This window comes from Pseudorca crassidens, chromosome 1, assembly GCF_039906515.1.
Source record: "Pseudorca crassidens isolate mPseCra1 chromosome 1, mPseCra1.hap1, whole genome shotgun sequence".
Taxonomy (NCBI): Eukaryota; Metazoa; Chordata; class Mammalia; order Artiodactyla; family Delphinidae; genus Pseudorca; species Pseudorca crassidens.
The window spans coordinates 43,444,132-43,470,891 of record NC_090296.1 but is presented as its reverse complement, the minus strand read 5'-3'; the positions used below and the strand labels follow the sequence as shown (position 1 = coordinate 43,470,891).

General features: G+C 35.3%; 1 protein-coding gene across 3 annotated transcripts; it reads left to right on the top strand.

Annotated features, from left to right (window-relative positions):
• Positions 1-1,297: 1,297 nt before the first annotated feature.
• On the top strand, positions 1,298-25,944 carry ACTR10 (actin related protein 10). Of its 3 annotated transcripts, none has more exons than XM_067734653.1 (13): positions 1,298-1,474; positions 3,610-3,682; positions 5,574-5,656; positions 6,910-7,018; positions 8,658-8,765; positions 11,003-11,070; positions 11,340-11,383; positions 15,633-15,668; positions 19,306-19,385; positions 19,465-19,538; positions 22,082-22,163; positions 23,606-23,807; positions 25,117-25,944. In XM_067734653.1, the coding sequence occupies exons 1-13, from the start codon at positions 1,398-1,400 to the stop codon at positions 25,296-25,298; spliced, it is 1,218 nt and encodes a 405-aa protein (XP_067590754.1). In that variant the 5' UTR covers positions 1,298-1,397; the 3' UTR covers positions 25,299-25,944. The 3 variants fall into 3 exon arrangements, with proteins under 3 accessions (XP_067590754.1, XP_067590750.1, XP_067590758.1); XM_067734649.1 differs by having other exon boundaries at positions 1,299-1,474; positions 11,340-11,419; XM_067734657.1 differs by lacking the exons at positions 5,574-5,656; positions 6,910-7,018 and having other exon boundaries at positions 1,299-1,474; positions 11,340-11,419.
• The last annotated feature ends 816 nt before the right edge of the window (positions 25,945-26,760 follow it).

Genomic DNA, 26,760 nt, shown 5'->3' with positions numbered 1-26,760 from the left:
GGAAACTAATATAGCTGGTGAGCAGTCAGGGAAAACACAGAATGGATAATAATACTTTATAGTTTCAAAATACAATGTCAATTGATCCTCGCAACTACCTTGAAAAGTAGCAGGACAGTTTATATATAAGTAAATGGATGATCAAAAGTATTAGAGACTTGACAGAAGGTGGCAGAAACAGAATTTGAGAGATGAGTCCTGTTCCAACACTCTGATCCTAGTTAGCAAAATGCTTCATCCTTTCTCAACCTTTCTGAAGTTTCCTTTCCCATTCACAACTCCAACATCGTCCTCTTACCTCTGGCAACTCAATTTCAGGAAGGCCACTGATCAGTGAATTCTACTAACGTCACATTTACCAAGCTTATGCATTGCATAGCTTTAACTCTTATTATAGAAGGACCTTATCCTTCGGTGGGGAGGTTCAGGCACGTACAGTAGGTAAGAAAGACACACTGGGGAAAAACAGGTCATTCCCCTTTCTACAGTCATAGAGACAAGGCACCAACCTACGCCACTGACTCCAGTTTTCACGGGCAATTTCAGCAGAAAGAAAACAGACCTAACCTAACTTTTCTCAGGTTACACAGTTCCTCAGTTTTAGAGTAAACAGGAACCCGATTCAATGTTCCTTCCATTAAACCACCTTGATTGTTCCTCCACAGACAGATTTGTAGATGCTACTGCTTTCTTCTAGATTAAAATTAACTTTCAGCAGAATGACCTCCAAATAAAAATTTGTACGTGTTCTTTTCTAAGGCATCAGTAGTACAGGCTTTGAAATCATAAAGTCTTGGGGTCCAATCCTGGCTTGGCGGTGGGGCACTGGGAACATTACTTCGGTTCAAACACGTAAGGAGGTAACACCTACTTCCGATATTTCTTGCGAAGAATAAATGATAGGCAAAACACCTGGCACAGCAAATTTTGTCCCAAGACTGCAGGAATCAAAGCTTTTGGGGTTGTGACTTCTCTCAGCGTCCTCTGCAATGGACAGGTTCAGCGATCTAACCACAGAAGCTCTCGAAAGGACCCCAGCCCCTGCGCCACTTGAGGGCGTGTCCGAAGGGAAGGACCCAGGGGTTGACTCCGCCCCAACTCGGGGCACCCGGCGCGCCTGATCGCCTCGGTCCTCTGCATCCCCCGCATCTAGATCAGCAGCTGCCTGCACCCGTACCTTCCTAGTCCCCGGGACGCGAGCTCCTGCGAGGGTTCAAAGCCCGACGCGGAGTGAGGCACAGCCAGGGACAGCCCGGGCCCCGTGCGCCGCGGCCACGCGAGGCCCCCGCCGTCGCCACCACCTGCGCGCCGTCGCCCCAGCCCCGCCCCCGAGAGCCGAGAGCTGTTGGCAGCCGAGGTCTGGCTACGCCCGTCTCATTACCGGCTTGTTTACTACCATGCCGCTGTACGAGGGCCTGGGGAGCGGCGGAGAGAAAACGGCGGTCGTGATAGACCTGGGAGAGTCTTTTACCAAGTGAGTGGCCGCGGCGCCAGCTGCAGTCGTCCCGAGGGGAGGGCGGGTAGCCGAGCCCCAGGCCCAGCCCGGGTCCTCGTCGCAGGCTCCAGAGGCGGCTTGTTCCGTCTCCGCTTCTTCCCCCAGGACCCGCAAATGACGGCCCTTGTTACTTACACCGTGGGCGATGCAAATCCCGGGAATCCGGTGGAGCGGTCAGGTTCTGACTCCTGGAGAGGCCCAGGAGGCTTCGGGAAAGTTGCCTTCGTTGTTGCCCCGGTCGTCACCCCAAACTGAACGGACTCTTTGGGGTCATCTATGCAGGGGATGACAGCGATGACCTAGGCCCCGCTTATCTGGCTTTATCTGCTTAGGGAGGTGGCAACCGAACTGTAATGCTTGATGACGACCTCCGTTATTAAGCATTTATTGAAAAGAGATGCTATTGGTGTTGGAAATTCAAATATGTTTAAGGCAGGGCTACTGCTTCCCAAGAGTAGGAAGTCGAATTAGGAAGGCTGAATGCATGAAAAACTGAAACCCTATAGATAATTCTCTGGAGAGTCTTCGTTGCTCCCACCCACCAACTCTTAGATTAGGAAATTTAACATTTTAAAAGGCAACTTGTAAACACTAGAGTAGTGGTTTTCAACCTTTTGGATGGCATAGATCCCTTTGACGACCGAAAGAAAGCCACAAATACACAAACCTTAAAATATTTGCACACAATTTCAGGGGTTGGTGGACCATCGCAGTGGTCCTTGGACTCCGGATTGAGAGCCCTTGTACTGCTCTCAAGAAAAAGGAACGTGACAGCCAGAATTGCATCTTCTATCTGAAATGGAAACATTTGAAAAAATTTTGTATGTCTCTGAACAGTGCCTGACATGTAGTATGTGTTTAATAACTATTTGTTGAACAAGTGGTCAAAAGAGCCTATTTAAGAATTGGAGGGAATTCCCTGGTGCTCCAGTGGTTATGACTGGGCATTTTCACTGCCGAGGGCCAGGTTCAATCCCTGGTTGGGGAACTAAGATCCCACAAGACGCCCAGTGCTGCCAAAGAAAAAAAAAAAAAAAAACAGGAAAATTGGACTTCAGGTGCTCCAGAATTGGATTAAACATAGTCCTTGGTTCATGTTATTCTCTTACTGTTCTAAGCAAGATGCTCCCATAATTATATATTTTTATTTATTTTTAAAGGTTTATTTAAATACCATAGTAAGTACCTTGAGGCTGACACCCAAAGATAATTATTTTAGGTATGCTGTGGAAATGAGAAATGGAACTACTATATAGGAGGACGGTTATTGACAAAGACAACAGGAGGGTGATAAGATGAGTTTGTGCATCCTGGGGAATTCGAGGAGCACTGGTACAAGTCAAGTAAACATGGGGATGTGACTAAAAGAAGATGGAGAGAGCTATTTGGGAATAGGAGGAGAGCAGTACTGAAAACCAGACAGGACAAGGAAAGATATTAAGACTAAACTTACATGGCAATCCTTTTTAACAACATTTTTAGCAAAGTTTTGTTTTACATGAAACAGAAATGGAAATACTTAAATACTCTAGAAAGGAGAATAGTTTTTTAAAAGGGATGAAATATTTTATGCAATTTAAAAAATGATAGCAGTGAAGACTAACAATATGGGCAGAATCTTATTTTATGAATTCATGATGTGTGAACAGTGTGATTATAATTATGTCACATATGCATAGTTTAAAAACTAGACCAAAGGAAATGCATCAATATGGAAGCTGATATTAGAATGATGGAATTATGAGTAACATGAATTATAGACATGAAGTCAGATAGTGGAGTACAGATTCAGGACTGTAGAGATGTGTTACCTAAAATTCAAGTAAAATTAAAAACAGAAAAAAAAGTAAATGCGACCCTAAAATAATACACTGGTTTATTTCACTGTCACTAATTTGAAACAATTTTATTTTTTATCTTTAATACATAATTATGAATAGATGGTATTAACTTTTCCTTAGTTTTTTTGTCCCTTTGAATACATCAGAGATGTTTCTAGTTGTTTTTGTGACCACTACTTTGAAAAAAAATACAGAAAAACTTGTTTCTGTGACAAATATATAAAAAGAATGTTATAATAAGTTGAATTGTTTCAATTTTCTGTTTATTTGTAGATGTGGATTTGCTGGAGAAACTGGTCCAAGATGCATAATTCCTAGTGTGATAAAAAAAGCTGGCATGCCTAAGGTATTTTTTTTATGACAAATTAGCAAAATAAATGCTGTACTGTAAAATATTTTTAAATGTGACTTTAAATAAGATTGATTAGAACAGTGCTAAATGTATAGCTTAGACTGTATTCCAAGAAAACTTTTTTGATTCTTTATTTAGGTTTAATTTTGCATACCGTAAAATTCATCTATTTTAAGTGTGCGATTCAGTGATTTTTAGTAAATATATCACGTTGTGCAGCCATCACCACAGCTCAGTTTTAGAACATTTTTGTCATTCCAGTAGCATCACTAATGCCTACTTATAGTTAATCCCCATTCCCACCCCGAGCCCACCACGGATGTTCTTTGTCTTATAGATTTGCTTTTTCTATTTAATGTATATAAATGAAATTATATAACGTTAAGAGAAAGTTTTTGAGCTCAATAAAATAATTGCCTGAGCCTTGTAATGTAATTATGGAATCATTTTATTCTTACCCTGTTCAGAATATGAGCCAGGTCCTCATTTCTTTATCTGTAATTCAAAAGACCTGTGAAAAACACAGTTTTTAAAAGCAAGTCTTGCCAAAGTTAATTTTGTAGAGTAGGAATTGTAGAACAATAGAAAGAATAATTTTACATGCCATAAAATTTGCCTGTAAAATCAAATACAGATTTTTCTACCGTAACTTAATATTTGCATTCCTGAAAAACCTCTTCTTGATAGCAAACAAAAACAGGTTTTGGGGAAAAGTAGGTTGGGGTAGATTATTTAAAACCCATGAAACTTTGTAATCCGAGCATTAGAAAAACAAAAATTAATACCTCAGGAAAAAATTGGAATAGCTTTGAGTTGCGATTGAGTGTGGCTGGAAACTCTCTTGGGGATATTTAAAATAAAATGAAATAATTGAAACTGTTGGTTGGTGGGTGCTGAGACAATGCAGATATAAAAATGAGCTCTGAGCCTCTCTGGCTGTTGTTAAGGTGGGACCAGGAAGAAATGCAGCCCAATAAAGAGTCTTGAAGGGGTCCACTCTGTTACGGGAGCCCCTGGTACACGGGATCATTTAAACTTTTTAAAAATAGATCTGAAAGAATGCTGATTTGTGTGACCACTGAGTTGATGACTTTCTTTACCTTGATGAAGGTTATAACTCTGCTGTCATCATTTCAGCTCCTCTTGCCTAATATGAACTGTACAACCTTCACATCATATAGACATTATTCCCTTATTTAACAAATATGAGCATATTTGTTTTCATAAAAGCACATATTGGAGCAAGATACAGTAAATGGAGCCCTTGTGATGTGTTAGTGTTGACTTAGCACCCATGGTTTGGTAGGGTTTACTTTAGTGCTAATGATGCATGTTTTCATTTTTGCCACACATATTTATGAGCTGTTTACTTTGTTCCTGGCACTGTATCAGTTGAAGGAGGATATATCATAAGCAAGCCAGAAGTAGTTCTTGCCCCATGGAGTTTGTAGTCTAATGGGAAGGTAGACATTTTACAAGTAATTAAGTGGGGTGATGCTACAAAAGAAAAAGTGTCAGTGCTTTGGGAGTAAATAACAGGGACTGAACCAAGTCTGGAGTATTTGAGGAAGCCTTTGATGCTTTTTAATTGATGCTGCTTTTTATCGGTGATGCCAAAATAATGTCAGATGGAAGAAAAATGTGATGAGTACAGCTCTTTACTTACTGTGGACACAGATTTTTATTCCATAAACCAAAACATTTTGTCATCTTGGACATGCCAGTTCTTAAACATTTCTGATTTAAGTGATTAATCTATATTTGATGTTTGTATCTATTCTCAATACAAATTGTTTAGAAAATCCATTAGAAAAATAAATAAGCATGTTTTAGTTTGAGATTATTTTATTATTATAAATTAATAAATCATTTTAATTTTTTATAGCCTATCAAAGTTGTACAATATAATATCAATACAGAAGAATTATATTCCTACCTAAAGGAATTCATCCACATACTGTATTTCAGGTAAAATGCAATTGTGTTTCCCCCGCCCCCCAGCTTTTCCTAGTGCCCATCCTACTGATATGTGGTTGTATTATTTCTAATGCAAAAAAAAGGTTAATTTCCATTGCCATTTTAACTTTCTTATTTTCGATCTTTTCAAAAATATATTTGAAGACTAGGAAACTAGCAAGCATAAGGAAATATTGAAAATAAGTCAAATGTCTATTAATAAAGAGGATTGGATAATTTAATTATTGTACATCCATATAGTGAAACACTATATTGTCATTTAAAAAGTTCTGTATCTATATGTACTGATACAGAAAGATGTCTTAGATATTCTGATAATTGAAAACATGTTGCAGAACAACATCTATGGAATGAATATTTTTGTTAAAATATATGCGTATACATACACAATAATGAAAATCTATAAACTGCTGTAAGTGAAAGTTTCTGGGTAGTAGAGGTATATGGTATTTTTGTATTTTCCAAGTTATAAGCTTCTATAACATTTGGAGTCTTGTGAGCATATACTACTTTTGTAGCTTAAAAAAAGAAAATATCTTTTTAATGGCTCAACTCAGTATTCATAATAGGCTATAGTTTTTGTTTTCTGAGATAAACGAGTTAATAGATGTAAATTTCCTGACACAGTACATGGCACGTAGTAAGAGTTCAAAAATGTTATCTTTCTGTGGCATATATATTGATATATACCATGGAATACTACTGAGCCATAAAAAAACCCCGAAATTTTGCCATTTGCAGCAACATGGATGGATTTGGAGGGCATTATGCTAAGTGAAACAAGTCAGACAGAGACAGACAAACACTATATGATATCACTTCTTTGTGGAATCTAAAAAATACTACAAACTAGTGAATATAACAAAGAAGCAGCAGACTCACAGATATAGAGAGCAAACTAAGGGCTACCAGGGGCAACATAGGGGTGAGGGAGTGGGAGGCACAAACTACTGGGTGTACGATAGGCTCGGGGCTGTATTGTACAACACAGGGATAGAGCCAATATTTTGTAATAACTGTGAATGGAAAATAACCTTTCAAAACTGAATAAAAAATTTTAAAACATTTAAAAATTTAAAAAATGAAAACGTGATCTTTCACAGATAATAAAATGAAGATGTCTTTTTGTTGTAAAGCTTCTTAAGTGAAGGTGGTACGATTTCTCTAATCTTAACAAGTTGCATTATGTACCAAAATAAATACAAACTTTTATTTACTTTTAAAACAAAACTATCACTTTTCAGGCATCTATTGGTGAATCCCAGAGACCGCAGAGTTGTGGTTATTGAGTCGGTATTATGTCCTTCCCACTTCAGAGAGACACTCACTCGTGTTCTTTTCAAGTATTTTGAGGTACCTGTTTTTTATGTTGTTGTTTTTAGTACGTACTCAAAGCTTAAACTAAAAGGTCCTCATTTTATTTCCTTCATTGGAAAGAGGAATTGGATGACAAAATAAACTGAATCCTTTACAAATTGACCGTTTATTTTCTTTCTTTGTGTGGTTACTTCATGCGTAGTAAGCATTTCATCTAATACTTAGATAATTGAAGGTTTCTTTTTATTGCTGTTTCCCTTGTTTGTTTAGTTTAGTACAGGTTTTAAGTTTGGGGACTTCTTTCTGAAATTAAAAGTTATATTCTGTGCTGTGAAGTTGATGTTTTTCTTCCAGGTCTTTTCTAGTTTTCATTGTTTAGTTATGCTGACTGTTCTAAATTCTCCAATTCTTTCATTTTAGGCTTTAAATTCCCCTTAAATGGAGTATTCAAATAATGTCTCCCATAGAGTAAGTGGGCAGTGCCAGGAGTGACTCTTATATCTTGATATTAGTAATATTACTTGTAGCTTTCATTTTATAGGAGTCAAGATTATTTTAAAGACCAAAATTATGTCTTAAATGATTATATTTCATAGTAGGCTAGAATCTTTATTATTTAACTTTTAAAAAAAATCTCTGCCTTAGGAATTTAGAGTTTTTCAGCAATTTAGAAGAATGTATAAAATGTGTATAGTATATAAGAAATTAATCACATGTAAATGTAATTTTCATACATTCTACTGAACACAAAATATATCAAAAATCACAATGTATTTATGAGATAAGGGCAGATAATATTTCTAAGTTATAATTTAGTAAGACAGGCACAGAGAAACAGGTTACATACCCTCCTGTACTTACTGATGTCACTAATTCAGGAATTTGGTTTGCAATAGGGAGAACACAAAACACAGCAGGAAGTCACTTTAGCTCTTACCTGAATAAAATAGATGATTTTCTGTATTTTTACTTGAACTTAGCATTTTAGTTATATTTATGTTAGTATGCTTATGTGGTGTATAACCAGAATACCTGCTGTACTTAGATAAAGGAAATATAGCCATTATTTTGTTTGCCACTTGGTTATTATGGACTTCCATATTTTGACTGAATATTTACCTGATATTTGGGATGTCACCAGATCTGGCAAATTTTCACTGAAAAATGTCACTTAGAGCTAAGGATTTTTGTAGTTCTTCAATTTAATTTTAACTGCTATATTATAATATTTTTAGAATATAGTTCATATTGTGAACTTTGTGAATGAGGACAATCAAGAATTCTTCTTCTCTATTTCTATTTTGATGATAAAGGCATCTCTTTATTTTTTAAATTTAGCATCTTCCTTTGAATGTATGTTTCTGGACCTCTTCTTTTATCCTTTTCAGTTTTCCCTCCAAAAGAGAACTGAATTAATTAAAATGCTTCATAATTGTCATTTCAGAATGAAAAGACTTAGAGAACTTAAAGAGTGTTTCTATTTGTTACAGTGTATTTTGTTTATTGTGTAAATTCAAATAACTCAACTAATTCTTAATTTAGTGCCATAAAATGGTTGAGTAGGTATCATAATTATGAATTTTTTCAAATATATTTGAAATGTAAGGGAAACACCTTCAACTACTGACATTCATTCTGGTTTTGTTGTTGTTGTTTTGGATTTGTTGTTTTCTAGGTTCCATCTGTCTTGCTTGCTCCAAGTCATCTAATGGCTCTTCTTACACTTGGGATAAACTCTGCCATGGTCCTGGATTGTGGATATAGGGAAAGCCTGGTGTTACCTGTATCTTTTTTGTAAACCAGCTAATTTTGCAGTTTTTACTCTACTTTAGAATAATTAGGCTTATTACAAATTGTTTTTGTTGCATCAAGCTATTTTGGGTTATCATGTACAAATATGACATATATGGAAAAAATTCACAGGATTGTGAGACTTAAATTTACTTTTTGTAGAAATTGTCATTATGACTTGGTCCCAGTATAAACTCCAGAGATCAGACCTATTACGTTCAGTTTTTAAGAGGAATATCCGCTAATTAGGATGTGTCAAAGAAGATGGGTAGGATAGTCAAGTTCTAAGAAAAGATCATATGAAGAATAACTGGAAACAGAAATGAAAAAGTTAGGGACTTCCCTGGCAGTCCAGTGGTTGAGACTTTGCCTTCCAGTGCAGAGGGTGCGGGTTTGATCCCTGGTTGGGGAGCTAAGATCTGACATGCCTCACGGCCAAAAAGCCAAAACATAAAACAGAAGCAATATTGTAACATATTCAATAAAGACTTTAAAAATGGTCCACGTCAAAAAAAAAAAAGAAAAAGAAAAAAAGGCAGATGTAGATTAGTGGTTACCAGGGGCTAGAGGGAGTGTAGAATAGGGGAATGAAAAGTAAATAAATAAAAATAAAAAAATTTAAAAAAATAAATGAGAAAGTTAAATCAAAAGTTAAAACTTAAATGGCAACGTGAAATCTGCTTTCAAATAGCTGAAGGGCTCACTGTGGAAAAGTAAATAGATTTTTTTTTTCAATCTATTTCCTGAGGCTATGATGGGGGCAGTATGACAGCTAAGCTTCTTTCTAGTTGTATGATTTTGGTCAAGTAGCTTAATCTCTTTTGGGCTTAGTCTCCTCATCTGTAAAATGGGAATTATAATAATTCCGCCTCATAAGGGCATTGTGTATCTTGAGTGGGATAATGTATGTAAAATATTTAGCATAAGACCTAGCACGTAAATTGCACAGTAAGTGCTGTAGTTTTTATATCATTTGCCATTAGGAAGAACTCCCTAGTAATTTAAGCTGTTCCACAATGGAATTACTGACTATAAACTGGTCCATTCCCCATCATTATAAGAATTTAAGTAGAGTATAGGTAAACATCTCTTAGAAATGTTACAGTAGACATTTGCTACATTTGAAAAGGAGTTTGAAGTACATAAATGCAAGACTCTTGCAATTTTGAGACCTATGTGTGTATTTATTAGAAGAAGTACTCATGGGAAGGAAATCAAGAATCATTAGCTCCTAAAGAACTAAATTAGGCAATAGCTTTTTTAAATATAAAGTATTTTGTATGTTAGTCCCTGCAACAAAAGTATTATTCTCTTCATTATATGATTGAAAGTTGAGATGGTAGTTGACCCAAGTTAATATTAAGTGTATAGCCAAGATATAAACCCATGTTTGTCTCCAAAGCCAGTGCTCTTAACAATATACTTTTTTCTTTTTCATAAATAATGTACTTATGAAACATCAGCAAAAACAATATATAAAATAAAGTAGCAAACCCACAGTACAGTATTGTCCACTGTCCTCTCAGCTCTGATAGAAATACAGTGTGAGACATACGTAATTTAAAATTTTTCTAAGAGCTACAAATTTTAAAAGTTCAGGGGCTTCCCTGATGGCACAGTGATTGAAAGTCCGCCTGCTGATGCAGGGGACACGGGTTTGTGCCCCGGTTCGGGAAGATCCCACATGCCGCGGAGCGTCTGGGCCCATGAGCCGTGGCCGCTGAGCCTGCGTGTTCGGAGCCTGTGCTCCGCAACGGGAGAGGCCATTAGTAGTGTATTTTATCTAGCCCAATGTATTTAAAATACTATCATTTCAATATATAGTCAATATAATAAATTATAATGAGATATTTTACAGGTTTTTTTTTTTTAATTACTAAGTTTTCTGTGTTTGCTGTGGAGGTTATTCTTACAGCACCTCTCAATTCGGACCAGCCATATTTCAAGTGCTCAATAGCCACATGTGGTCAGTGGCTACATTGTTGGACACCCAAGCTCTAACGAATGAATTCTGTGTGTGTGTGTGTGTGTATATATGTGTGTATGTATATGTTTAACTGTTTTCTTTGGAGAAGGAAAAAGACTCTGATTTTTCTGTAACTCTTTTTAAAAAAAGAAATAAGAATTTGCCAGCCAAGCTGATTTAGAACAATAATGCAGAGGTGAAGAAAATACTGAGGGAAACACATTTTACCTCCTAAAATAGTAATGCCCTTGACTACCTTATAGATATATGAAGGAATCCCAGTACTAAATTGTTGGGGGGCACTCCCCCTAGGAGGAAAAGCCCTTCACAAGTAAGTTTCTTGGCATTTAGCACATTTGCTTCACCTGTGCCAAAAAAATGCAAATTTTTTTTACAGTGATCAATAGAGGACTTGTAGTATGGACATTTAATGTTATTTATTCCATTCTTTACTAGCCTTGAGTATATTCATCTTTTAAGGGTAAAACCACTTTTATTTAAAGCATCATGATCTGTTATGAAGTAAAAGTATTAAATAAGAAAAGGATATCAGTTGCATTATTGTAATTCCAGTAACTTTTTTTTTTTTTTAATCTTCAGGGAGTTGGAAACTCAACTATTGGAACAATGTACTGTTGACACAGGTGCTGCTAAAGAACAGAGCCTTCCCTCTGTGATGGGTAAAATCATTATAAACTTTGAGTGGTTTACATTCCCTTTTCGTTCAACTCATTTCCCCCCCCCCATTGCATAGCTATTCTCTTTTTCTCACATCACTCTGGTGACATGGTTCCAATTATAAGGTCATCATTGAGCTGTTAATCACCAAATCCAGTAGTTGAATTTTATTCATTCTTTCCAGAACTTTTGACATTATGGATTATCATATACTCTTTTTTAAAAAATTTTATTGAAGTATAGTTGAATTACAATGTTGTTAATTTCTGCTGCATAGCAAAGTGACTCAGTTATACATATATATACTTTTTTCATATTCTTTTCCATTATGGTTTATCACAGGATATTGAATGTAGTTCCCTGTGCTATACAGTAGGACCTTGTCGTTTATCCATCCTATATATAATAGTTTGCATCTGGATTATCATATACTCTTTTTTTTTTTTTTGATACGCGGACCTCTCACTGTTGTGGCCTCTCCCGTTGTGGAGCGCAGACTCCGCAGCCATGGCTCACGGGCCCAGCCACTCCACGGCATGTGGGATCTTCCTGGACCGGGGCACGAACCCGTGTCCCCTGCATCGGCAGGCGGACTCTCAACCACTGCGCCACCAGGGAAGCCCTGTCATATACTCTTGTTATTATCTCTTCCCTTGGTTTTCAGGACTTTTCTTCCTTTATGGTTTTCTCTTATTTCTCCAAGTATTCCTTCTTAATTTCCTCTGCTCTTGCTTTCTCTGCTGATATTCTTCTAGCGGTTTATTTTTTGTTCCTTTTTTTCTTCCTACTGTCTTTTTAAAAGTGATCTCATGTGTTCCCGTAACTTCAGCTACATCAATATGCCGTTGGTTCTTAAGTGTATCACTGGGCCCAACCCTTCTTCTAAACTTCATATTCATAATTCCAATTGATTATTAGATATAAACTAGGCATCCCTCTCGGCACCTCAAACTTAAGACTTCCAGAAGTAAATACATTATCTCTTTCCCTAAATTCATTTTAACAAATCATGGTTAGATAAAGATAATATCTTACTGAGCTCCCATTTTAGATAACTGGGAGTTTATCAGTCCTTTCAATTCTCCCTCAGAAATCTCTTTTTCATCTCTTTTTTTTTCTGTCCTCCACAACACAGAACATCTGAAAACAAAAGACGTCAACTAGGCCCTCATTGCTTCTTGCTTGGATTATTACAGGAGCCTGCTTTTTGGACCCATTTAGTCTATTTCACACTGTTAGCAGGAATAACTTTCACAAAATTAATCTGATTACATTTCTCTTTTGCTTGAGAATTTTTGCTGGCCTCCACAGGTTAAAACCCAAATTATCTGTTTGATATGCATGTTTCTTCACAATCCGACTTTATTCTACCTCTTAGCTTTAACTACTAAACTCAACCCTTTGCACCTTATTTCAGCTACAGTAAATTTCATACATCTTCCTGGCACCATTGTTCTTCAACAACCCTGTGCCTTCATTTATACTGTTTCTTTACCTGGGATGTTTTTCTTTACCTATTTGGGTTTTTGATCCCTCTACATGACTCAACTGAAAGATCATCTTGATTGTGAAACCTTCCTCATTTTCCCTAAGCAGAATAAATTGCTCCCTTCTCTGTTACACCCTCAGCAGTATTTATTATAGTACATATAACAGCCTCATTTACCTGATAACTGTTTCCCTCAATAGACTTTGAGAATCCGTGTCTTATTTATTTTTCAAGTGCCTGGGCACTGAATAAATGTTGGAAAGAGAAAGGTGGGTTGTTAGGACATTTATCCTTGCATATATTGTTTTCCTGTTCTTCTTTAGGTAGGTAAGATAATAGCACATTCTTCATTCTGTAGATCAGATTATTATTTTTCTATTCCAGATAAACTTTGTTACCTTTTTAGTATATCATGATGACAGTTAGTTAATAAAAGATATCCAAAGGTAATAAGTTTAGTGTAGCATCCCAAGTTTGTTTTCTTTTTTTTTTTTTTTTTTTGGTGGCCATGCCACGGCATGCAGGATCTTAGTTCTCAGACCAGGGATCGAACCCATGCCCCCTGCAATGGAAGCGCGGAGTCTTAACCACTAGACCGCCAGGGAAGTCTCCCAGATGTTTTTAATGAAGCTCTTCACTAAAACTATGACATTTCCTTAAAATTCTAAACTGTATGTTCTTGGACACCCCTTTCTTTAACCAACTGTCTTGGGCTGTGATTCTAATCTTTCCCTCTCATATGCCCCAAAAATCTTGAGTCTGCAATCCTAATAATTGAGGAATTAAATCATATCACTGTTTGCTGAAGGATCCACTTAGGAGGATCAGAAATGCAAATGTATTTTAAATATCTCTTGTCAAGGTCCTTAGCAAAGATTAGATATAAGTCTTACATATACTGGGATATCCTTAAGTGAACTTTGAATGAGCCTCTTTCATTTAGTATTTAGAACCTAGTTCAAAAAAGAATGAATATACTACCTTAAAACTTACAAAGACTAACCTAAGTACATTGATTTGAAAAGTGTACGGTTGAAAAGTAAATTATATATAAAATATTATACTTCTTATTTCCTTAATTAGCTGAAATTTAAATATGATTTTTCAAAGCCAGAGCCAGTGAATGCCTCTTATTTCTACTCCTCATTTGCAAAGTTTAAATGGCTGTGATTATTCCCTAAGATTGAAAAGTCCCTTCCCAAAGCACCATCTACGCCCAGCTAAAATAAGCCCTTTATTTTGAAGCCTGCCTTCCATGTTGCCTAAAGAAAACTGTTTTTCGTATTACCAAATGTCTCTGGCACATGTTGGAATTTATTTGAATATTCCTAGAGAGAGTTTAGCACATGTGAAAAGTTACGGTTTTTAGCACTTATTCTTAAATTTGCAGGTTCTTATAATCTAGTTACATTTCTCTTATCTATTCATAGCCAGGTTTAAATCATTTTGGAAATCTTTATCCCCCTGTGAGATAAATTTTAACATTTAACAATAGGAGTCTTCAAACTTTTTGATCACACACTGACCGCATAGTAAAAAAATTTTGAGCCTGTACCTGCAATACATATTTATGTCTATATTTATTTATAAACTATATGTGTATCATTATTACTATATTACAAAACACAGAGGTAAGAATTTGGAAAGGACAATATAATAAAGGTAAAATAATAATTCTCAAGTCATACTTACTAATGGTAAATTTTTTTTGCTCCCTCTCAGAAAAGCAATGTGATTAAATATTGTTTATTATTTTTAAAAAGTTATGGCTTAACATTTTGAAAGTGTGGTTTTAATTTTATCTTAATTCTTAGTTTCAGTAGCTGTCATAACGTAAAGATGTAGCTAACAAGATACGTAGCTCCAGATGGAAGAAGTGCCTGATTACCCTTATTAAATCATGATTCCTTTTGTAGCTATAAATTTCTGTCTTCATTGATATAATTTGTTCTTACAGGTCAATCAGAATATTCTTACATACTTAACAATGAGTTAAAAATTCTGAGTTTAGAAGATTCTAAAGTTAGAAAACTTTGTTTCTGAGTCTGACTTGGAAACCTAGATTTATTGGCAACAAAATCACATAACAGTGGTAACATATGCAAATACTATCTTCTAAAGTCATCCTGTATTATATAGGTTTCTCTGAATAGCTACTTTCTCACTCATTTTTTAAAATGTCACGTTTACCTTGAAAAAAATTAAAAGTCTGTGTGTGATCCTTTTTACAAATATGTATTAGGTTAGCATGTCACTGACAGTCATTTATTATCACAGAAAAGGTAAGCAAACTTGAAACTTCACTTTTTGTAAAAGAAAAGTAAATAGCTCATGTTTAAGCCCTACCATTTCTTCTAAGTACTTTAACACAGATAACCAGCAAATCTTTTTATGGTAGAAAATATTTTCTTGGTCAATTCCTATCTACTGCCAATTATTCTATGATATTTTTAAGGTCTTATTTTTATCAAATTTATGAGTATTAGTGACTTTCTTCAGCACCTTGTGCACATCTGGCTTCAACTTCCGTGCTTTGGCTTGGCTTCGAATGCTGAAGTTTCTTCCCTAAAAGCAAAGTTGATTTTTTTATTTGGCTTTTAAAAAATTATGGTACTTTTAAATTTTTTTTTAGGTTGCTGAAATGGAAAATGGAAATGTGAATGCAATTTTACAGACTGTTTCTGCTTATAAAGTTCTGTAGTTCTAAATAAAAATTTCTGTTTTAGGTTCAATTCCAGAAGGTATCTTGGAGGACATTAAAGGTAAACTAAGTTCCCATTTTTGTCCCCTTCATCATTAAGTATTCATTTGGAGGGCAAGTGTTTCTAAGTATTTACACAGATATAAAATATATTAAATTCATAATGTAATATCCTAAAAATATTTAACATTTAGGCTATAGAATAACGTAAATAAAATATTGGTTTTTCTTCAGATTTATGGAAGCTTTTGGTATTACTTTTTTGTTTTGGCCACACCATGTGGCTTGCAAGATCTTAGTTCCCTGACCAGGAATTGAACCCAGGCCTTCGGCAGTGAAAGTATGGAGTCCTAACCACTCGACCACCAGAGAATTCCCTTTTGGCATTACTTTTGATGTATTATTATTATTTTTTATTTATTTTTTTATTTATTTTTTTTTTTTGCGGTACGCGGGCCTCTCACTGTTGTGGCCTCTCCCGTTGCGGAGCACACGCTCCGGACGTGCAGGCTCAGTGGCCATGGCTCACGGGCCCAGCCGCTTCGCGGCATGTGGGATCCTCCCAGACCAGGGCACGAACCCGTGTCCCCTGCATCGGCAGGCGGACTCTCAACCACTGTGCCACCAGGGAAGCCTGATGTATTATTGAAGTAACTTCTCAATGATAGAGTATAGAGAGTTACTAGGGAATTAGTAGTTTTCACAGTATGAATTAACAGTTACATTACTTATGAAAGCCACTGATTTTATGTTGTTTAGCATTTTTTTAAACTCTAGTATTTTAAAGGTCATTTTTATAAGGTCAGTCATTTTACTGACTTCAGAAATTCTACAGTTGGGTAAAGTATATTAGATTCACTTTAATAAGATATGTTACTTCTCCTTTGCTAGAGTGTATTTTTATGATAATATTTAAATTGAGTTTTCTGGTATTTTGATTCACTAAAAGGAAAAGCAGTTAAACTATAATGTAATGTTCTTCATTACTGAAAGTGTCATGTAAAATTAATACTCTAGAATATTTAATAGAGAATTAGACAATAATGGATTTTAAAGTTAAATGGGACCTGGAGATAATCTGGTACAATTGGGTCCCTGAAATATCAGTGTCACACAATAGGTAGGGTTAGACCTAGGGCTGCAAAATGGATCTTGTTCTTCATTATATTGCTTACTTATGTTGTATAATTATCTAAAATCTCTTCAGTTATTATAAAATTTCAGTCATTTGTACATGCTTATTGCAAAAGCTCAAATAATACAGAAATATCTCAAGTGAAATAAATAGTTTCCCTTTTGTTCTTCCAGTCCTATCCCCCATGATGTAACAGTTGATAATTCCTTGGAATGTTTCTTTCCATATAGCTTCCATCTTGTGAAAAGATGTTCAACTTTCCCATTACCCAGGGAAACATCAGATTGGCAAAAATTTGAAAGATAGACATTTAGTATTCGTGAGATTATGGGAAAATTAATATATTGCTATTAGTAAGAATTGAAAATTAAACTCTTTGGAAAGCATTCTGACATATATATAAAAATTGAAAAGTGTGCATCCTATCTAAGAGGGTATGTTGAATGAAATTTGGTGACTTCATAATAAGGAATATCATATAGCTTTTATTTGTTTTTTAAAATATTTATTTATTTAATTTTTGGCTGCGTCGGATCTTAGTTGCGGCACACAGGATCTTTTGTTGCGGCGCGTGGGTTCTCTCTAGTTGTGGTGCACAGGCTTAGTTGCCCCTGCATTGCAAGGTGGATTCTTAACCACTGGACCACCAGGGAAGTCCCACCATATAGCTTTTTAAAAGGAGGAGCTAGATGTATTGATTTGGAAGGATATCCATAATGTATTAAGGGAAAAAGCATGTTGCTGAATAATATGTACAGTAGGAACCCGTTTCTATTAAAAACAAATATGCAATACGTACACATACTCTTGCCCACTCATTTATATTAGTTACTTATGTAGTACCTACATTTTTTTCAATTATTTTAAAATCCTTAAGTGTAATTTATCTGTTCTTAGATTTTTAATTCAGTGAATTTGGTTTCCTTAAAGAAGAACACCTTCATATGCCAAGTATGTAAGATGTTGACGTCTAAGTATTTACCTTGCTTAGTTATGAGGACTTAAAGTATAAAATATGTAAGTAACTTGAGCACGTAGCTTACTGTCTAGCATATTAGCATATTGTAAACTCTTTTTTTTTAAATTGAAGTATAGTTGATTTACAGTGTCTCAGGGTACAGCAAACTGATTCAGCTTTATATATTCTTTTCTTTTTTTTTTTTGGCTGTGCCATGCAATCTATGGGATCTTTGTTCCCCGACCAGGGATCAAACACATGCATTGGGAGCACAGAGTCTTAACCACTGGACTGCCAGGGAAGTCCCCAGTTATATATATTCTTTTTCAGAATCTTTTCCATTATAGGTTATTACAAGATTTTATTGAATATAGTTTCCTGCGCTATACAGTTCTTGGCATATTGTAGATTCTTAACAAATATATTTTGAATTAGTAAATGAAAAGAATTTTGTATAATATATGTTTATGTCAGCATGTTTTGCAAGTCATTAACCAAATCATTAGATTTCTTGCTCTCAACATCAATTTTTAAAAATTAATTAATATATTTATTTGGTCTTCATTACTGCACATGGGCTGTCTCTATTTGTGGCGAGCAGGGGCTACTCTTCGTTGCAGTGCACTGGCTTCTCATTGCAGTGCCTTCTCTTGTTGTGGAGCACGGGCTCTAGGTACACGGGCTTCAGTAGTTGTGGCACGCGGACTCTAGAGTGCAGGCTCAGTAGTTGTGGTGCACGGGCTTAGTTGCTCCGTGGCATGTGGGATCTTCCTGGACCAGGGCTGGAACCCATGTCGCCTGCAATGGCAGGCGGATTCTTAACCACTGAGCCACCAGGGAAGTCCCTCAACATCAATTTTGTCTCTACTTGAAAAAATTTTTTATTCCTTACCTATTTCTGAAAATAATTTGCACCCGCTTATTATAAAAGGTACTTTGCAACAGAAATAATCTTTAAAAGAATAAATGTTCATAGTGAAAGAAAAGAAGATATAGTGTGCAAGAGGGAGAAAATTATCATGCCAGAAAACCCTAAACTAAGGAGTGTTACTGTAACTAAGACCAAAATTTAGCTTTGTGTTCTGACCAACCAACATTTTTAAAAAAGAATAGGATAGATAAGTAAGATTAGATATAAATCAATCTGGTTCAAAGAGATATGCTGTTCAATTAGAATGGCTACATTTTCATGATGCTAAAATTTATTTTTATTATGGTACTCTTTATACAAGGAATATCAAAGAACATAAGTTTCCTCAAATATGGTTTTGTTTTTTTTTAATGTGGCTTTGTGGAAGACGAACATGGAACATGTCTTATGATTCCTCAGTGAATGAAAAGTTTTTTATATGTGTATAAATTGTCATAAGCTAACTAAAGACGGAGATGGTTTATAAAATTGGAAGGAACAGATGATTAACATGTCCACTTGAATAGAATTGTTTTAACTGGGACATTGATTCAATCACAAACCATAACAACTAAAGACAGACAGTTTGTAAAATCGGAAGGAACAGATGATTAACATGTCCACTTGAATAGAATTGTTTTAAGTGGGACATTGATTCAATCACAAACCATAACAGTGTCTCCTTTTCTTTTAAGTGCGCACTTGCTTTGTTAGTGATCTGAAGCGTGGACTAAAAATCCAAGCAGCAAAATTTAATATTGATGGGAATACTGAGGTAAGCTAAAAATAAATGTATATTCTTTTTTTCAGAGGTTGTAATTTGTATACTTATGCTTATGATACTTATATTTCAGCGTCCCTCACCACCTCCAAATGTTGACTACCCATTAGATGGAGAGAAGATTTTACATGTCCTTGGATCAATCAGGTTAGACCTTAATTTTTATGAGCAAATTAATGAACTGAAATAAATTTTTGGCCTGAATATTTGTATAAGCCTTTAGTATTGTTGATTTAATAATTATGTGTTTTTCATTAAGCCTCATCATTAGTGTTTATTTTTATTATTCGACTTTTTAATGTTTTAAAACTTAAAAAAAATTTTTTTTCTGTTCTTCAAAGTAATTCAGAATCAACCATTAGTTGAGATGGAGAATAAAGTATGATACTTTAAAACAGGATTCATCAGACTTTTTCTGTAAAGGACCAAATGGTAAATACCTTAGGATTGGTGGGCCATATGGTCTCTGTTGCAGCTACTCAGCTGTACAGTTGGAGTGCAGAATCAGCCATAGGCAATGTGTAAATGAGTGAGCATGACTTGTGTTCCAATAAAACTTTATTTGCAAAAACAGACAGTGGGCTGGATTTGGCTTGCAGGCCATAGTTTGCTGACTCCTGCTTTAAAACATTGTCTTGTTAGAAAGAATGCATTATTCCAAATATACTAAATCTTTAGGAGCAGTTAGTAATTCACCTTTTTATTATTCATTATTCGGTCTGATGATGCAATATAAGTTGTCAAGGACTTACATGATTATATTGGTAACAATGTAATTTTTGTTTATACCCAAGCTATATAAAATTTGTATTATAAAAGTTTCATCTGTAAAATATTAGATCAGAAGATGCACAGAAAAGAATTATATAAATATAGAAGATCCTGTTAGATTTTGAGATAATTAACATAGAGGTTGAGATACTAGAAGGATGAACATAAATATACAGATGTTAAAGATAGTAGGTTGGGGAAACAAAAAAGTCAGAATGTAACACTTTTTGGTAGTAAGTTTTTATCATTTTACCTTTTAGTTAAGTTATATTCACTAATTTACTACGTAAAAATTTCTCCTGATTGTTTAGTGGAGCCCAGAATAAGAGAAGAAAATAAGTGTTTATTTTCTACCATAATATTTCATTGCTTAAGTGATAATTGTTAAATTATGTCATTTCAATATCAAATTAACTGACAAAGATTTGGAAAAAGAAAACTGATGCTTTGTGAGTATTTAGCTCAACTGGTAGAAGCAAAAGTACGCAGGCATAGAGGCAAGTGGCTAACTAACTGTGAGTGAGTGAGTGTTCAGCATACTGTAGACCTCAGTATACTGTACTAATAAAATCGACAGTTAGGAAGTAGGTTGAATATCAGGAAGAGAATTTTATGTTTTGAAAAAGATTCAAAAATCTTTAAAGTAGTATGCATAGTATGGTCCCAGTTTTATTTTAAAAGATATTGTATGTATATGTATAGCTTTATATTGCATTGGTTAGGGTTCAGTTTACCAGTTATACAAACCTGAAAATAGTGGCTTCAACAAGATAGAATTTGTCTGTCATTTAAAAGAAGTTCAGAGGTAGATAGTCCAAGGATGGTATGATAACTGCTACCAGTGACCCAAGCTTCCTTCCACCTATCATCTTTGAGGTGTAGCCCTTGTCCTTGGGGTCCAGGGTAGTTGGTAAAGTTAGCTACTCCATCCGTGTTTCAAGCATGCAATCCTAGGAAGGAAAAGAGAAAAATGCTTCCTCTCCTTTTAAAGTGGACTTCCTAGCAGTCCCACATACTACTTTTGCCTCCATCTCATTGTCCGGTACTTAGCTATATCTAGCTGCAAGGGAGGCTGATAAATACAGTGTTTCAACTGGGGAGGGGCATTGTATCCAGCTTATAGGAGTTTTATCTTTTTTTATTTTCAAATAATTACAGATTCACAGGAAGTTGCTAAGATAATATAGAGAGGTCCCATGTACTCTTCACCCAGTTTCTCCCAATGGATACATCTTATGTAACTATAGTACAATATCAAAACCAGTAAATTGGCATTGGTGCAATGTGTATATATTGTTCTGTGTAATTGTATCACATGTAGATTTCCATAATCAGCACCACCACGATCAAGATACAGAACTATTCCATCACAACAAAGATCTTCCTTGTGCTACCAAAAATAACCCTAATAGTTCTATATCTTTTAATTTGAAAATGAACAGGCACATGAGTATTTTATTAGGCAACTAGCCATCTTTGCCATGTATTGTTTTTAAAAACAAAGAAATACTTTGGGCTGGGTGGGGGAGGGTCTTGTTTGGTTTTAAATCTGTTGTATCACTACTGATCTGCTTGTTGAATTCTACCAACTATTACAGAATTTCGCTCCTTTTCTGTTATTAGGTTTAAGGTGGACAAAATATTTGTAAATCTATACATAATAATAATAGTTATAGTTAGTACTTAGGGAGTACCTCCTATGTGCCAGGCACTGTTCTATTAACTCATTGAATCTCTATCACAACACCTGTGAGGCAAGTGCTATTATTTTTCTCATTTACAAATGCAAACACCTTGTGTTTTAACCATTACTCTACATTAATATAGTACTGGTACCTAAAAATATGTCAGTAGAACTAATGGTATGTACTATGTCATATTATGTGATGCCAACAAAACACTGTTTTTAATCTCATTAGAGATTCGGTTGTGGAAATCCTTTTTGAGCAAGATAATGAAGAGAAATCAGTTGCCACTTTAATATTGGATTCCCTTATGCAGGTACTTTTATTTTGTAAAAGGTTTCAATTTATGAATACAGCCCTTTACAGAGAAATTTTAAAAATCATATTGTCTGTATTTTTAATTTTAGCCATTAGTTACATTTTTTAGCTTTTATGTGAAGTTTTATAGTTAATGAGTTTTACTTTGGCACTTATATATGGTACCCACAACATTTCAAATCCGGGATAGTACGTTCTATAGACACATCATGCATTTTTTCCATGACAACGATAACAGATTTTTATTTTGTACCTAGTATGGCTTGTAGTTTCTTCAAATGTAGGTTTGTGTAGTATTAAGTTTTTCATTCCACAAGGTATATGTCTCTTGTTTAATGACTGTGGGACCATAGAACTATAAAATACTATCACTTTGGGAGATATTGTCTACCTCTATGGCTCTACTTGAGGACTTTATGAAAAACATAACATCATTGAAGGACTGTAACATTCCTGATGCTTAGAGAGAACTGATGTGGAAACAATTTTTCTAAGAATGTTACCTTCCCACTCGATAACAGGCTTTGGATATAGTGGATATAGTACCTTAGAAAAATCAGGTTTCCACATGTTTTCCTTACTAAAAGAGAAATGAAAAGTTATTTCTTCTCATGTTCTTTGCTCAGCTCAGTCATTCTACCCTGAAAATGAGAATACTCCCATATTACTACTATATTCCCTGTGGAATTTAAAAGTCTACACTATAAGCTTTTTAAATCTTTAAGGATTTATGTAAGTACATGATAATATTATCATGGGGTTTATTTGCCACTTGAAAAACTCTTGTTAAAGAAACCTTGCTGTAGCCCTTTTTGAGGGGTGGGATGAACTAGGAGATTGGGATTGACATATATACGCTAATATTATAAAATAGATAACTAATAAGAACCTGCTGTATAGCACAGGGAACTCCACTTAGCTGTACAGCAGAAACTAACACAACATTGTACAACAATTATACCCCAATTAAAAAAACAAAAAGATAAAAGGGCTTCCCTGGTGGCGCAGTGGTTAAGAATCCTCCTGCCAGTGCAGGGCACACGGGTTCAAGCCCTGGTCCGGGAAGATCCCACATGCCGTGGAGCAACGAAGCCCATGCGTCACAACTACTGAGCCTGTGTGCCACAACTACTGAAGCCCATGCACCTAGAGCCCGTGCTCCACAGCAAGAGAAGCCACTGCAATGAGAAGACCACACACTGCAATGAAGAGTAGCCCCCGCTCGCCACAACTAGAGAAAGCTCACACACAGCAGCGAGGACCCAATGCAGCCAAAGACAGATAGATAGGTAGATGAATAGATTAATTAATTAAAGAAAAGAAACCTTGCTGTGGCCCTTTTTTGTAATACAAATGATCACCTAATAATCTGTATATTTTCTTAAATTTAATGAAGCATTATTTAGAGTTAATTCTTTTTTTCTTTCTCTTTAATAACAGTGCCCAATAGACACTAGGAAGCAACTAGCAGAGAACTTGGTAGTCATAGGTGGCACGTCTATGTTGCCAGGATTCCTCCACAGACTACTTGCAGAAATAAGGTATTTGGTAGAAAAACCAAAATATAAAAAAATACTTGGCACCAAGACATTTCGAATTCATACTCCACCTGCAAAGGCTAATTGTGTAGCCTGGTTGGGAGGTAAGAACTGCTTTTTTTTCTTTTTTGTTTTTGTCTTTGTTTTTGTTTTGTCCATACCACGTGTCTTGCGGGATCTTAGTTCCCCGACCAGGGATTGAATCCAGGCACTCCAGCAGTGGAAGTGTGGAGTCCTAACCACTGGACTGCCAGGGAATTCCCAAGAATTTCACTTTTAAAAATAATGATTATATAGTAATTGGTTCCTGAATGACATTACTAATGGTTATATTAGAACAGATGATTCATTGTTCAAAATTGTGTACTTAGTAAACTAATAGAACTATTAAATAATTTTCTTTGAACATTTACTTTTCCTTAAATTATTAGTTTTCAGAATTATATACTTATTTCTCTTATCATTTGCACTTCTATTTTTTTTCAGTGAACTCTGTCCAATTAAAGTCATCCCGCATAATGATAGTGATAGCTATGCATTTATTTTAATTATGCTACCATTGCTTAAAACCCTTGTTTTAATTCCTTACAAAGCTAATTTGTGAGCCATATATGAAAACTGATCTCTTTATTTTATAATTACACTATATTTTGTGACTGAGTTTATTGAATGTTTTAGGAAATGATAGTTTTATAGTTTTATTGAAATACGGAAATAGCCTAATAAAGAGATTACTTTGAAGAGCGAACAATCATAGATGTGTATATTTGTGTTAAGTTCTGATATGTGTCTTATGATGCAGTTACAGCTCATAGGTATCAGGATCATTTAGAGAGAAAAAACAAGTCTTGAGATTTAAATTGATACGTATTATATTTCTTATAAAGTAGAATTTGGTCAAAACGTAATTTTGATCTAGGAAGAATGGATTTGGTCACTAAGTTATTTTTTTGAAACTGCCTTGTGGGTCTTTATAAGGTCTTCAGCATAGACTCTTAGGATACTATGGTTGGCTTATTGAGTTTTGCACTGCTGTTTTTTTACTGACATATAATCTTAGAGTGTGGCAAAGAAAACTAAGATTATTATTTCTTGTGTTTACACAGAGTTGAAAATACTTTCCACCTTACTCTACCTCACTCTACCTGCATTTAAACACAGTAATACTTATCATTTTCACTATAATCTAGTTTAGAACATTTAAGTTAGTTTCAACACAGGAGTTATGGCTTAGCCTGTTTTTCAAAATATAGGATATAGAACAACTTAACCGGAATTAATTTGAAGACTGTGAATATGCATTATTGAATTTTACCTATTCTCTCTTGTCTTATAATGAAGTGGATGTATGTGTACATAAAATTTTCCAGTAAAAGTTTTCATATCAGCTATAAAAATATGTTTACCACACAGGAGCTATTTTTGGAGCACTGCAAGACATACTTGGGAGCCGTTCAGTCTCAAAGGAATATTATAACCAGACAGGCCGTATACCTGATTGGTGTTCTCTTAATAACCCACCTTTGGAAATGATGTTTGATGTCGGGAAGGCTCAACCACCTCTGATGAAGAGAGCATTTTCCACTGAGAAATGAAAGTTTGATTAAAATTCAGCTTTGCTTCTTTTCAAATATCAATTACAAGCAAACTGTACAAAGTATATAGGGTGGTGTTAGAGATGACTTTAGTAGAAGTGCAAGCGTTTCTGTAATTATACTTCACATTAGTATTTAATCATTTTGCCTTTGGTGTAATGGTAGAATGGTAGCTGATGCTTATTGAAATTAGTTGTATTTATATCAATAAAATATAGTAAAGCAGTTAATTTTGGAAGTTTGTTGCATAGTTCATTTTTCAAAAAGAACAAAAACATTGTCCCTCCACAATTCACATAATCTGTCCTGGGCATTGGAGACTTCATTAATTTCATTGTGTTCAACAATTATTTTATTTAAAGAATAATGTTACCTTTTCCAGTTATTTCAAGTATTAACATGGGTCTGTGTCTTAAAATCCTTTTGTTTTGATGTTTGTGTCCATGTTATAATTATGCTACTTTTGGGCTGAGAATGTTGGGTAGCATAGTTAAGCATTTGGTAAGGAAAATGGGGAAATGTTCACTTTTTAACTTTACAGTTTATTTTATGAATTGCTAAGAAAAAAGATATTTCATTTTTATGCGGAGATACTCATTTTATGCATTTTTATGAAACTGCTATATAAACATGTATTCATAATGTCTTTAATCTTTTGTGCTTTTTATCTTCTAAGGCAGGGGTTCTTTGAAATATGTACTCAGTCATTATTTAATTTTTATTTTTGTTTGTTTTTCTTCCTTTGTTTTTAATGAACTGCCTCTTACGAGAATTTTGCTGGTTTCATTCTTTCTAAATACCTATGAAGATGGGAAATATATGCGTACGTATGCTCATAGTCCTGAAGACCGATTATGAATTTATACATTTTCTAGACTATATATCCCAAGTCCATTTTTACTCATAGTTCAATCATTTTGATTGTCCTTTTTCTGGATCCTTCCTACTTTTGCTATATGATTTATGTATGAAGATACCAACACCAAGTCACACTTGAAAGAGCTGGTTCCTGGCATTAAGAACAGGAAAGGATTGGGGCTTCCCTGGCGGCGCAGTGGTTGAGAATCCGCCTGCCAATGCAGGGGACACGGGTTCGAGCCCTGGTCTGGGAAGATCCCACATGCTGCAGAACAACTAAGCCTGTGCGCCACAACTACTGAGCCTGCGCTCTAGAACCCGCGAGCCACAACTACTGAAGCCTGCGTGCCTAGAGCCTGTGCTTCGCAACAAGAGAAGCCACCGCAGTGAGAAGCCCAGGCACCGCAACGAAGAGTAGCCCCTGCTCGCCACAACTAGAGAGAGCCTGCGCGCAGCAACGAAGACCCAACACAGCCAAAAATAAAATAAATATATTAAAAAAAAAAGAATAGGAAAGGATTCATGTGTGTGTGTGTGTGCATGTGTGTATGTGTGTGTATTACTTTAAAAAATACTACTAGCTCTACTTTGTCACCATGTAATC

What these genes read in the sequence shown, in the direction of transcription:
- ACTR10 (XM_067734649.1), top strand. Translation starts at nt 1,398, where the DNA reads ATGCCGCTGTACGAGGGCCTGGGGAGCGGCGGAGAGAAAACGGCGGTC. An exon ending in GAGCCTTCCCTCTGTGATGG is followed by an intron (nt 11,420 to 15,632) that starts GTAAAATCATTA and finishes TTTCTGTTTTAG; the next exon opens with GTTCAATTCCAGAAGGTATC. An exon ending in TATCTTGGAGGACATTAAAG is followed by an intron (nt 15,669 to 19,305) that starts GTAAACTAAGTT and finishes TTTTCTTTTAAG; the next exon opens with TGCGCACTTGCTTTGTTAGT.